We start from the raw sequence: 15,113 nt of genomic DNA on the forward strand, positions 1-15,113 counted from the left end.
TACATGGGCAGTTTTTTGTTGATAACTCAAAAACGGTGGCACACAGCCAAAAATGATGTTACACAGAATTAATCTACATAATATTTCCTACAAGAAAGGTTCTATAAGATTTTTCGCTAGGATCAATGTTTTAGTAGGTAAGTTTTTTGAAATAGATTACATGAAATAGATAACATTTGTGCATAATATGTAGGAGGCATAAAGTTGCAATTCGCTATTTGATAGCGAGTTGGATGTGTTTGGGATGCAAGATACCTAACACTCCTCCTCGCTTCGCTCGTCGTCGTACCTAATAGTGACTCTGGGGCAGTTTTTCTTTTTTGATAGCGTGTAATAATTCTGCTATTGTAATATTATGCTATAAGATTATTATGGTACATACAATCACGCTAAATCAAATTTGACCAAAGTAATGTTCTGTAAAACAATATTCTGCCAAATGTATCTTATGCGTGGTAGTAATAATGCCAACTAAGTTTTCTGCGAAATTACCATTCGACCGAATGTTTTTTCTGCGAAACATGTTATGCTAAGTGTGTTTTTGGCCAAAATTATTCTGCCAGATGAGGGTAACCCTTTTATGATATGTGTATGAGGGTGGATTTGAATAATTCATCTAATCAACCATACATTTTGATCCTTGAGGCAATCAAACCATATTTAAAGGTGGTGCAAAGTTACCCATGGGGGAGCAAAATAGCTCCGTTTTACTGTATTGTAACAAACAAACAATTCGACTGAAAGTGTTACTGCGAAACATGTTATGCGAAGTGTGTTTCGGACTAAAATTATTCTGCCAGATGAGGGTAACCCCTTATAATAACCTTTCTTATAGGAAATTTTATGTAGATATTTTCTGTTTAACAAAGTTTTTTGCTGTGTGCCACCGTTTACGAGGTATTGACGAAAAACGGAGCATGTAATCGATTAAAAAAAACTTTCTTACTAAATTATCCACTTATATATTGTTCCTATCGAAAAAACGTACATAACCTTTCTTGTAGACAATTTAATGTAGATATTTTCTGTTTACCATATTTTTTTGCTGTGGGCCACCGTTTACGAGTTATTTACGGAAAACTAAAAAATTGACTTTCAAGATCGAATGGCTGGGTATGGACCCCACCTCATGTCATGGCATTATTTTTCCATGGCTATTTAGACCCTCATCTTTTACTGGTAAAAATGACAAATTGCCTCAAGAACCTTTTTTGGATTATTTTTTTACCACTTTGCACTGTTCTGGCACGGTGAAGGACCCGGCCAAATGATCTAGAATAAATACTATGCGACTTCTGAGGAACTCTACTTTCACGTTGCCTCAAACACCTTTTTTGGGCCTCAAAAAATTAAAGACGAGAGAAGTTATCAGTAGAGACCTGAAATGTGGTACCAATATGTATATCAATCACGCCGACAATGTAGTAAAATTAAAAGTGAAAAAAAATATAATTATATTAGAATACCCTCCCGTACATGTAAAGTGGGAGTGAATTTTTTTTTTTCATTTCAATCCTAACGTGTGATATATTGTTCGATAAGTATTTAAAAATGAATAGGGGTTTACAAAAATATTTTTTTTGACATTTTTAATATTAAATTAATTTTTATTAAGCAGAAACGTCTGCTAACGATTCTAAACATTTTTTTTTTTTTTTTTTTTTTTTTTTTTTTTTTTTTTTTTTTTTTAATGGTGCGGGTTCAAGTCCCGCCGGAAGCGTAAATTTTTCCATTTTTTCCTTTAATATAAAAATATTTTTAATATTTTCATAAATAATGGCTCTAAAAAGAAAAAAATAAGTGTGCCCCCCTCTAACTTTTGAACAACAACTTGAAAAAGTCTTTCTAGTATAATTATTTTCAACTTGATAGGTTAAACAGGTTTTGAAAAAAATATACGGGAAACTACGGAACCCTATACTGAGCGTGACCCGACACGCTCTTGGCCAGTTTTTAGGATCGGTGATCCAATTTGTGTGCGCCCTGTAAGCTAGCAAGCCAATCCAATGCGACCCCCCGAATCCCCCAATGTTCTAGCTTTTTGAGTAGGATGGTAAGGTAACTGAGACAGTGTCAAAGGCCTTGCTTCTTGTATATCTTAATTCCCTTTATACACCGTGGGAGTGAATAAGCCGAAATATACTATTTAACCACCCATTTTTTGTGTAAATCAAAAAAAAGATATTACATGAATTTTGTTTCTGAATGTATTTTCACGTAAAAAGTAAATGTTTTTCATAAAACTAGCACTTGAAACGAGTTTTAACTTTTTTTCTAAAAACTTCATTCTTGAAAGATTTTACTTTTTACTTTTTGACATTTATCAATGAGGATAGTGACGCCGTGGCTTGCGTGGGCGATGGTCGCGCGACGGCGATGCGACGCATACGAAATCAAATCTTATCGATATGGAAGTAGACGATGCGATGAGACCATAATCTCCATAGTGGCATCAACTCCCGTAAAGGATCTTTTTACTGACTAACAATAACATCTTTTTTCAATTGGTAATAACTCTGAAGCTAGGCAATATCCAGAAAAGTATAAGTACATAACATTATAGTCTCTAAAAGTGGTCAGGAATACACTGTTAAAATCTTTTGACGATGTTAAAAATATTTAGGGTCTGTTTAACAATGTCTTACTAAAGTATAGCTAATCAATAAATTATTTTACCAAATAAAAATTGTCAATTTGTTAAAATTGCACAAACTACTAAGAAGATACTACGTTAATTGTAAGTTACAGCTGGCAACATTGTATATTGACGTTTCTCACGTTTCGATTTACGGAATACGTGGTCCATATTATAACGCCTTTTGAAATTTTGCACATTTTATTGATTTTATACATGATTACTTTAAATGTATATTCTTCCTACAACATTGTTCAATGATACAACTTTTTTAAGAAATTTTATGTGGATGAAGATGAAACGTAATGCAAATGTCAAAGAAAGAAAATAATTTTAGTTTAACTTATGAATCATAAACATACTGCTAAAAATTCTAAACTTCAGGTCTAATAATATAAACTACATCTAAGTATTTTGCAGTCCACAGGATAATTGAGGGAAGTTAGTTCTGAGATGATGAAAATAATATATGGTCTCAAAGGAAGTCGGCCTCATTGTGAACAAGACGAAATCCCGCTTTATGTAAGTTATTATATGTTAATATGACATGTCTGGCCAGTGTAGTGACCCTGCTTAAAGCTTCGGGCTATATTAATAGACTACATAGTGTCCCACTGCTGGGAAAAGGCCTCACCCATGGATCTCCATTTGTCACGGTCTTGAGCAATCTCTGACTCGTCGCATTGTGGCAATTTTTGCTCAACTCTGTGTGTGCATGAGACAGACATTGTCCGGCCCATCCATACTAATGGGAAAGTGTGTGTATCTGTTTGTTTGTCCGTCCTTCACAGCAAAATGGAGTGACAAATTGATGTGATTTTTTAAGTGGAAATAGTGGAAGAGACAGAGAGTGACTTATGCGAAGCCTCGGGCAAAAGCTAGTAATATTTATTTTATATACTATCAATTTTTTTCCCATTGTTTTTATGCAATTCTATTCTGAAACATTACTTTGTTATAGATAAACCAAGGCAGGTTGGAAAAGTCCAGAAGCAAATTTTAGAAGAAAAATATTGTACTGAATAACTACAATGGGCCATTGAAGAAGAGAAGACGGCACAAGAGGGAAATATGGGCCTTAGAAAAAGATATCACGCCTCTATCCCATAAAGAGGTAGGCAGAGCACATGAACTACTAAGTTTCTGTGCCACTCTTGGCAAAAAGGGGTGGAAAGAAATCCAAATTATGACATTGAAGAAGTGAAGACTAAATAAGTAAACCAAAGGCCCCAAGAATATAAAAGACTGCAATGAAATTGTCAAGAAGAGGGTGCGAGAGCAGAACATATGGGCTACTTGCTATGGAATGATGAATTCTACCTTCAAGTGGATGGCGTGACAATGGGGTCTCCTGTGTCTTCAGTAGTTGCCGACATCTTTATGGAGGACTTCGAGGAGACAGCACTCTCATTGGCTGCCGTCCAGCCGAAGATATTCAAAAGATATGTAGATGGCACTTTTACTATGCTTCCTAAAAGTAGTGTTTCAACTTTCTTCATAGTTCACTATGGATAGAATTTAAATGGTCATACGATACAATTTACTATGGATAAAGACTGTTCTCGTCCCTTCATGAATGTTCTCATTTTGAGGAATCCTGATAATAGCTTAGGTTGCACTGTGTATAGAAAACCTACTCATACTGATAGGTACATAAATGGCCAATCTCACCACCATCCCTGTCAACTAGCTACTATGGGCAAATCTTTGTTTCAGGGAGCTCAGAGGATATGTGACAACCAGAATTTGGCCGCGGAGCTTCGACATGCCAGGCAGGCGCTGTTGACGAAAAAGCTCAAGATACTGCATGTCAAGCAGAAGGCCTGTTTGAAGATCCCTACAGTCGAGCGCCAGCTTGCTATTTTGCCTTTTCTTAGAGGGGTCACATATAGGATCAGTCACATCTTGAAACGGACTTTCATTAAAACTTATTTGAAGCCCATGAAGAAGATGTCACAATTCCTGAGGTCTATGAAGTGTCAAACTCCTCTACAAAATGCAGGAGGGTACAGGTTAGACTGTGAGTGCGGCCTGTCATATGTAGGGCAGACGAAACGAAGTATTTCCACATGGGTGAAGGAACACATAGCGGATGTCAAGCACCGTTGGCAAAGGTCTGCAGTCTCTGAACATGTCATGGATAAAGTCAATCACGCTATAAAGTTTGATAAGCTGTTTCTTGCTAAGGAGAAGCGGTATCTACCCAGAATGTATGGTGTTGGACATTCGCCATTTGGTTTTGCAAATTTTGTGTAGATTAACTAATTAATTGTTTTTACATACCTAGTAATGTAAAATTTGTTAAATATTGTATAACTAGCTTTATTAACTGTGTCTTCATTAATATTTCTTGTATGTGGGTAGCTTTTGCACATTGTAATTTTTCCTCAGTTGACCACAAATGCTGTAAAGTGTTCGAAACGTCGGGATGAATGGTAAATTCATTATACGCGATATAATCCCTTTCCATAGTTTTATTGTGTCTAAATGAATTCAACAAATAATCTCTATAATACTGTCTTCGGTTACTACATTACTTATTTATGACAATAATCCTAGAATCTATATGTAATATGGATATTATAAGATAACGGATATCGAATGATGAAAGTGATAGAAACCAAATAAGCAACAAATAGTTTATCGTTAGGCCTGATTTAGACGGCGTGCGAACTCGCATGCGATTTTAATCACATTGCGGGCTGTTGATGTTACATACAATTATGCACAGCCATCAAATACAGCAATGTAATAAAACTCGTATGCGAGTTCTCGTACGTATGTATGTAATATGTATGTATGAAGTTCAGGGAGCATTATAAAGTGGCGCGGACGACAACATCAACTTCATACAAATTAGTCGCGCGGACCGTCCGCGTGACACTAAAACCAGCCTTAATGCTAGTGGCATAGGACTATGAATTTCGTAGAATACCAGTAGCATGTATTGTAATGTGTGATTAAGATAATGTTTACTGGCATAGTATAGGCAATTCAGTAAAACAGTACCGGGGCGAACGTGTTAAGATGTAAAAGAAATACGTATGGCGAGTTTCTTGTCAGTCCCATAGTTGAATACTGTAAAACAGTTTAAGAAATTTAAATTTTCTCGAGTCAGTTATGGAGGGTTAGGGGTCTTAGAGCCAGTGTAAAGACTGATTCGGAAAAAAAAGCAGCAGCACCGATTTTAGATTATTTATTTTGTGATCATTTTAAAGCAGTGCATTTTTATAATAATCTGTAGTTCGGTAGATCCTATTGTGTAAAATTAAATATAATCGTATGTATTCTAAGTAAAAGATCGAATTCAAGTTTCCACCTATTATATTACCTTATCTCCAACATTTATGAACGACGCGACGCGACGTCTTCTGAAATAGTTTATGAGGTAAGTATTTTCTTTTAGTTTATGAGTCACTTAATGTTGAATGAGTTTATGAGTAGCTACGTTGATAAATTTTATTGTCTGTTTGCCATCTTTACATGAATTGTATCCCATACAAAAACGTGTGTTACGCTTGCTTGGAAAGGCTTCTTAACTACCCAAGATAAGATCCAGTTAGTTAATAGCGTACCTATGGCGTAAGGTCGCAATTCCGATCACACGTTGTATCTTTCCTAGTAAGTCCGTTTTCACATTATCCGATCCGATATCGGATGTCGGAAGGATTTCGATGAAAACAATCCAAGATGGCGCCTGTAATGTATGCGATATCGGTCTTGCCTCCGATATCGGACCCTTTTCAGTCCACCCGCTGCCGTCGCGGCCATAGTCAAAGTGCAGTTCAGTGTAAGCAAAGACAGTGTACAGATATACCACTTACGGTATTAGTGTTAGATAGTACCTACTAATGAATCCTATTGCTGTTGTTCTAATTAGCCAGGCCTGAACCCTTCACCGTCTTTTAAGAGTGCCAACTTATTGGGAACCTCAAGCTAAATAGTCTGCGCTCAGTAAAGGGAACACCATCACACCCTTTACCAGTTCCACAATATATATAATATTAATGTGGTCTGTGGTTTGGCTCGAACCCCACTGATGCACACGCCGCTACGTACGGGATGCGCACGTTATACTCGTAGGTACCTAATAATACCTAAGAAAATTTCAAATAAATAGTAGTTGAAACAAAATTACTCGAACTAAATTTTCGATGATTTGTTGTCGATGAAAAGTTTATCGGCGAAACAAGGGTACATGTGTGCCATGCCTAGGAATACCGCCTTTTCCATCTGACCTATTCATCAGGGTCTACAGAACCTAACTTCAAGTTGGGGAGTAGTACTCCCCAGTCGGACCCCTTTTAAACCCATATTTCTGGTAAACTACATGTACAGTACCTACATTTAATTTCCGACGAGGTACAAGAGGTACGTCAGAGGTACATTCCACCATGGTAATCTGAGCACAATAAAGCGAGGTGGTACGGCTGCAGAGTATCACGCCGTGGCTTCGGCTGATGAAAACATCCAGCGAGCCCGATTTCGATCGAACGTCCATGCGCTCAAGGCCACGTCCACGACCTTCGACCGATAGTTTGCACGGTTAAGTGTATATTCATTATCCAGATCCGCGTCCACGGTCGCGCGACGACGGACTTCCGCGTAGTATGTTCCTAGCTTTAATCTCAGAACAGAAAACTATTACAGCTAGGAACATACTACGCGGACGTCCGCCGTCGAGCGACCGCGACCGCGACCGATCAGTGTGCACGGTCTTCGGGACGTGGCTTCGGCTGACCAAAACATCCAGCGAGCCAGATTTCGATCGGACGTCCATGCGCTCAAGGCCACGTCTGCGACCGTCGACCGATAATTTGCACGGTTAAGTGTATATTCATTGTCCAGATCTGCGTCCGCCGTCTAGCGACCGCACCTAAAGAATAGGATGCATATAGTTTACTTTGTTCTTATTTATTGACAGACTTGTTTGACAGACTATAGTTTAATCAAGAAATAACAATTTTGAATTTTCTCGAGAATAACCGAATGTGAAATCTCCAAAAGAGGAGTAGAAAAACAATGTAAAAAAATCTAGCTTAAACATTTACACTGTTTATAATTTACCGTAATGTTATGCCCTTATAAATAGACTCATTGAAAGAGTGCTAATTTTGTGATATCGCAGCAAAATTATCAAACGTATATTTAAAACGGTCAATGACTGTAATGTTGATGTGAAATGTTCAATAAACGTAAATATTACAAATTGGTGCAACATTGAGAAATGAATTCTTTAAAAAAAGCAATTGCTGTGACATTGTATTTATAATTATCTGTAATGTTACAAAAAAAATATACCGGTTATATCAAAAGGTTTTATTGAAGTAAATCTTAATTTGTGATATTGCAGCAACTGCATAAAACCAATATTTCAAGTGGTCAGTTGCAGTAATATTGATTTTGAACATTTGGGAAACTTTAAGTTTAGACATTGAAGTAACATTGAAAACTTGATGTTTAAAAGTTAATGTTGCTGTAACGTTGCATATGTAATATAGCTAATACCTTGTTGCAGCAATGTAATAAATGAACATTTAAATAACTTGTAATCAAAACATCCTTGCAATATTATAATATTAGTTTTCATTTGTCATGTTACAATAATATAGCACTACTAATTTTCTGAAAGTTTCAAATTACCAATAAGTTGAATGTTGTTGTCATATTTCTCCGACCTTACATTCTAAACTTACAAATGTGAGGTATGTAAACTTACTGCAAGTTATTGTAAGTTTCATGCTCAGTGGGACACACACAGCTGTCGCCATCTCTGTTACCCCATAGCTTTTCCTTATGCATGCATGCTTTAACTACGTGTGTTTGTTTTATCTTTAATATTTCCAGGCGAACCCCGCAGTACAGTCAGCGGTCAAAACGGTGAGTCCCAGACAATGTCGTCAGAACTGTTTTGTTTAAATTATTATAGTTGTTCACTACTCTGTGGAGCGTACTTTTTATGTTGCGTAGTGGTGATGGTAGTTGTTAAAAATGCTTTTTGTTTTTTATATATACAGAACACTGACTTGATGGACATTGGCATTATATAGGATTTAAATTAATTACTCTTAGTTTAACAGATAAAAATGGGGTTTATGCAATCAATTCCTCCTTAATTGTATGAAGTAAAATTAACACATACATATTTAATATCGCGTATCGGGGGTTCGCACCTTTAATTTACAGTATGAACATAATTTACCGACATCGCTGAATTTTAGGGGATAAATTTGCTCATTTGATTACTAAATGTGAAAAGTGTTTTCTTATTTCGTCAAGGTATAATGTTTTCCGTGTCCAGAGACACTGTACTGGTGTTGTAATTTTACTTATTAGTAGTTATATTATGTAGTCTTCTAATCTTGATGGTATAATGTATAGTAGGTACAATAGAGTTTCTAAATATGTACCTATACTATTCTTCACTTTATTTCAACGGATAGAATGAATTGAAATATATACCTACCTAGCGTGCTTACTGCCTATATTTATTATGTACTCTTTTTTTAGAATATTAGTCCCAATCAATTTGAGCTTGTCTTTATGCGTATTTGTTTTATTAAGTTACTATGTATTCTTCTATGTAGCTTTTACTGATATTTTTATTCGGCATTAACTTAGCACTACAAATACTTTGTATTAAGGTCAGTGCGGGCAAGACCGGCATAGTTTATTTGAAATAAAGTTTGAGTGGATAAAACTCTGTAATTAATGTAGTCTGGCGTAATGCGCATGGCCCTACGGGATAGAAAATATTACATTTTACAAAGCTATTACAACATTTTGGTAAAATAAGGTACTTTTAAGTGATAAAAATCACATTTTTTAAGGCTCGGCGGGTTGACCGTCCTCCCGCGATGAGCACGGAAAGACCGTCTAGTGCTTGTTGTCGCGTAATTTCATATGAGACTAGGTTCCAAAATCATGATCATTGTTATTTTACGTAATAACAGGGCAGAATGTGCTAGATAATTAATAAAATAACGTTGAAATTTTGAACATATAAGCATTTTTCTATTTATAAGGCAAGACCGGCATATGTCCCGTAGATGGGGTTCATAACCTTTTCTTTTCAGGTCCAGATATTGCACAATACTGTTTTTCCAACGAACACCTGCTAATACAATTGTCACGATATTACAGGCTCATATAAATCGAACTATCTTATTTGTTTTTGAAATTTTGTTATTAAGAAAAGGTAATTGGATATTAAGATACGTGAATTAGTTTGGTAACATAGGTGGGTGTGAATCTAAAACGGGCGATTGAACTCTTATGTTGACCGTTTCAACCGTTTTAAGTAGCTGTAGGGGTACCCGACCGAAAGTTGAGCTAAACGGTTATTACGAGGTGTTTTGCTTAGACAGCGGCGACCGCGCACCCACGACTTCTGTGTCAAAGTGACAGCAAGCAATGTCAGATTCCAAAGTAGTGTTTAATTTTTAAATCAGCATCCCCGAAAACCTATTGATGACACTCATGGCGAATTTTGCGTCAAAGTAAAGTCAGCAAAGTCAAATTCTAAATTGGTCATTAATTTTGGTATCAGCAGCACCCCCGTGAATCTATTTGATGACACCCATGATGACTTTTGTGTCAAAGTGACAGCCAGCAATGTCAACTAACGGTCACGTAGCCGTAAAATAGTCGGTCAAAATCGTTTTAAAGGGTGCCCATACGGTTCCTGTTGGGTAATGCTGATCCTAAAAATAATGTCCAACTTGAAACCCTACTCTTTTGAAATATTTGTCGTCGCATGTTGCACAATCTACGTATACTTAAACAAAAATAATAAAGAACGGGTAGAACTTACGATAGTTCTACCAACTTAAATATTATGATGAATAATGCAGTGTAGGCTTACTTTTATTCACCTCTTATCATTCTTCACAACCATGTCACATTTTTTTTTTTTACTTAATACATTCTAATGATTTTAGTAACACCATACAAATCATTATCGAAACTGTATTTCGAAAATAAAATCAAAGACGGTACAAATTTCATAAGCCAAAAACGTACTTATATATTGATAGGCGTCATCCATATATTACGTCACAGTGTAAGGGGGGGGAGGGGTCATACTAAATGTGACAATCCCTGTTAAAGGGATACAAAAAAGCGTGACATAGGGGGGGGGGAGGGGTCCAAAAACCTGAAATTTGGTGTGACGTAATATGTGGATGATCCCTATTGTGTACACTCGACTTATTTCCAATAAAGCCTAAAAAAGGTTGGCAACTCCTTGTTTATCATATGCCGGTCTTGCCTTTCTCTTTTATGCCGGACTTTCTGAGTAGGCACAATTTCTAAGTTACATATTTCAGAACATAAAACTAGAAATTGAGCGCGTTTTGAGTAGATTAATAGTACTAGTCAGAAAGAACGGTTATCAAATGACTACGTTACATACATCATATACAAATATTCCGACTGCTTCTATTTTATTTTAATTTTTTGCGGAACCATGTTGAACTCGATGTTCGAGTTCGAAACACGAATCAAGTTTATTGTTAACTAGTGTTCGTCCTAGGGATATGTATTGAAGACCAGTGGATTAAGGATGGAAAACTGGTATACCTCCGGAGGTGTGAGAGGCGTAGATATATAAACAGAAAAGTTATAGTCAATAGACGGTCTTTCCGGGTAGACGGTCTTCCCACACTGACCTTATGTAATGTAAATGTATCTTATATTTATATTACTTAAAAGGGGACTGCCGCAGAATTTTAGTTACTATTTTAAATTTACAGTACAATTTAAAGATTCATTAGGATTTTCGATACTAAAAAATGAACATGAATTTACTCCACGTTATAAGTATCATTACATTAAACACGTATAAAAAAAGCATTTATGCAAAATTTATATAGATGCACAAAACTTTCTTAATGGATCCACAGATTACAGTTCGCCGGAAGATATCAGCCTGTCATTTTTTCGGAAATGTTACTGTTTACGATTAAAACCACGTATTCGTGGTAAACGTTTGTTGAGCAACGTTGTTGAATCAACCGGTTGCAGAGTTACTGACTGCATGTTGCTGTGTTTCCGCTTAGTGATCATTAACATCGCGGATAGTTCTGCAACTTTTCTATAAAAATGTGTGACGAATATTTTTGTCGCTTATTTTGCTACTGACGGACCAATTAATGAGGGTTTTCTGAATCGTTTTCATGCCAGTAAGCAATGACAAGACATGATTCATCATTCTGACAGAATACTTCGAAATCCACCAATCCAATAAAAGTCTAATTAATTATAGTTGGTGCATTTAGAAGTTTTTGTTTATTTGTTGGTTCCATTTTTTTGTTTTTTTGGGATTTTAGGTTATACGATAGATATACAAGAGACCAGAACAACAAGACTTCTTCATGCAACATTTTCATGTGGTCTGGCGTGTTGACTGGAGGTCATACCGTAAACAAAGTTTCCAGCAATTTTGTGCTAGTTGATCAACAAAATTAATCAACTGAAGCCACGTATTCATGGTAAACATTTGTTGAGTATCTGCAAAAATATACGTCACCCATTTTTATAGAAAAGTTGCTGGACTATTCGCGATGTTTTTGATCACTAAACGGAAACACAGCAACATGCAGTCAGTAACTCTGCAACATGCACGGTTGCCTGCAACATGTTGCCAGAAGCTCTACAACAGGTTGATTTAACAACGTTGCTCAACAAATGTTTACCATACCCCTCGCTTTAAGCCCCGTATTCAAGGGTCGGTTGCAACTTGCAGCAATCTGTCACTCTATATGTCACTGAATTTAGCGTTTTTTGTGTGGGAATCAAACTTCTGCTGCAAATTTGGACTTCTGCTAGGTGGTGACATTGATGTGTCTGTTAACTGTGGTTGTGCAACTGGTCCTAACTGACAACGAATTTCGTTCAACGAACTTTTAATCTGTGGGACTCTTCAAGATGTGCGTCGTATGCGTTCTGCAGCGACAGAATACGAATGTCCTCTTACTTGACATTCATTTCGATACCGACTAAATATTTTTATTTATTTTCGTTGTTGCAGTCTTTCAGAATATAAAAGTAGATATAGATGTCGCTTGATAGTATTACTTATTTGTACAAATGTAATTTAGTCTATCGCATTATTTACAATTACCTAAGTAGTTGTGCATTTAGCGCTACCGCAAAAGTATGTTTACTCCACGAAGTAGCGAATGTAATAAATTGGTTCTAAATTATTTTCTGCACTGGGTCTCCATAGGACAAATCTGTATTTATTGCATGCTATTTTCTACTATTTATAATTATAACAAATGGATTACTGTTTCAAAGTAAAGTAAAATTCCACACTTGCCACTAGATTTAGAGTTGTTTCCTTATGCTAGCTGGTAAAATTCACTTTAAATGATAATAATTCGCCAGCGAACATGAAAGGACAACTCAATATTATAATTAATTTCTTTATTATTTGTTTTGAATAAATTATATATAAAATTTTCATTCGAATGGAGAATAAGATCATTTTCTGTTGTTGCTCAAATGCTACCAATCGGCCAAGCTTTGCCGAAGTGACAATCGTTGGCGCTACGTGGCGGTCGAAACACAGTCTGTCGCTGTCGCTCCACTACAGAATAGCGATATGGTGGGCTAGCTACGATACGCTTATGAAGCGTAAGCGATTGTGACGTTGGCTAGGTACACTGTACAGCTATCTTGACACTGACATACTCGTATTCGCCTAACGTCTGCGTAACTTACTTTCTATACGTCTCGCTTGCACTAATCCCTATTCCAGAACGAGCGACAATAGCGAGATCCATACAATACGTTACGCACACGCAAATAAGTAGGTATGTCAACCAAGTTCATGGTAATGTTCATATCTTCCCTCAGTGCACCTTGGTCCTTGTGTCTGGGAAATGAGGTTTAATTTGCCAGTTAACGATAGTACTATGCATAGGGTGGGTATTCATTTGTTATTTCACGTTTATACGTTTTCTAAGACTAACTGTGACGTTCGCCACGGAGCAAACGATTGAGATAGCTACTTTTATATACAATAGTACTTTCCGTGTGATCTATAAAAGGTTGAATGAATGCCATGAACTCATCAGTGGTTTAAACTTTCACGATTATTAGAAATTATAACTCCATGTTACGTATTACCACGAAAAATTAAATTAAAAATGTAATTTTTGAACATAGGTCCGGCAAGGAGGTAAAAACATGAAGTCAGCGGTTAAAGGTCTGAAGAATAAAATACCCAAGACTGGGTCTCGGCCGTCGTCGATAAATACTACGGATGATAGCAGGTGAGACAATGTAAAACTTGATTTTTTCAATGCAATATTATTGACTAAAAGTATATTGTCGGATTTTCATACAGAATAAAAATATCTTAAACATAATGCATGCAGAGTGAAAATTAAATTGTGAACCGAAACAACTTTTTTTCCTCTATTAACAATTATAGGTAACTATTCAATGTCCCGGGTGTCGCGCTTAAAACACAAGTTTTTTTTCTTTTGTTTGACCTTTTTTTTGTGGTTAATATTTGATTTCATTGTGGTTATATAATACAGATATTAGGTATCGCTTATGCATAAGGATTCCCTGTCAACTCATCGGTCATTTTACGAAAACCCTTATGGTAAGCGACATTTTTTAGTGTAATTTTCCATGTTTGAAGGTTCTCCTGCGGCTCAGTAACCCCAGTGTCCTCGGATTCCTCTGACTCGTCGCCGTCGCGCGAGGCGCCGCTGCGCGAGCCGGCGCCGCAGCTCCCGCTCGACCTGCTCACCGAGATGGAGCACCTCTTTAAGAAAAAGTCGAGGCGGGACAGCCTGCCCAACAGCCCCCACAATCAGCTGAGTTTAGCCGACAAATCCGTGAGTTAGCTACTACTAGTGAAGATCGGTATAGCACTTTCACAGTCCCCATAACGAATGTTTCGATTTCGTCGTACGTCCAAGCAAATTACTTCCATAGGAACCCATCGGCTGTATAGTGACCCATGTGCGGGAAATGAATTTGTGAATTTAGTTCATCGTTACCCACGTTTGGGGCACTAGACTGTGAATGTGTTAAACGGCGAAGTCCAATTTCGAACAATAACAAAATAATTCGATCTCGGCTGAAAACAAATGACGACTCTACAGTTTAGACTGTACAATTGCGGCATTTGATCGGTCGGCAAAATGGAATGCAACCTCAATAGTCATCTATATGCATGCGAGTTCTTGCTGCGTGTAAATGGGCCCTTAAGCAGGTTTAAACATTGTTGCTAAGTAGCGTATCTGTTTCCGACAGACCTTTAGCGTTAATAATATTGTATTTCGAATCAGTATATTGTACAATGTTCGAAGTTGGACTACTACGTCTAAAGTACCTTACTACTACTATGCACAGAAATATTTGCGTCCATCATCCTTTGTGAATATGCCTAGCGAATTTGTGTACGCGCTCTGCGGGTCATATTAGGCTACATTCCCTGTGAGGTGCAGATGAAAGC

At 36.9% G+C, this 15,113-nt stretch overlaps 1 protein-coding gene across 5 annotated transcripts in view; it reads left to right on the forward strand.

The window, feature by feature from the left end:
* The window catches only part of LOC125241765 (DENN domain-containing protein 1A-like), a 109,460-nt gene that overhangs the window by 48,362 nt on the left and 45,985 nt on the right, over nucleotides 1-15,113 (forward strand). For 4 of the 5 annotated variants that reach the window (XR_007178763.1, XM_048150380.1, XM_048150383.1 and 1 more), the window contains exons 10-12: nucleotides 8,483-8,515; nucleotides 13,808-13,914; nucleotides 14,292-14,490. Coding sequence is in view for 4 of the 5 variants with exons in the window: in XM_048150380.1 (XP_048006337.1) it covers nucleotides 8,483-8,515; nucleotides 13,808-13,914; nucleotides 14,292-14,490 (339 nt within the window). In the remaining variant the exon portion in view is untranslated. The remainder of the gene's footprint in view (nucleotides 1-8,482; nucleotides 8,516-13,807; nucleotides 13,915-14,291; nucleotides 14,491-15,113) is intronic. The other variant, XM_048150381.1, reaches the window with a different exon arrangement.

This window comes from Leguminivora glycinivorella, chromosome Z, assembly GCF_023078275.1.
Source record: "Leguminivora glycinivorella isolate SPB_JAAS2020 chromosome Z, LegGlyc_1.1, whole genome shotgun sequence".
Taxonomy (NCBI): Eukaryota; Metazoa; Arthropoda; class Insecta; order Lepidoptera; family Tortricidae; genus Leguminivora; species Leguminivora glycinivorella.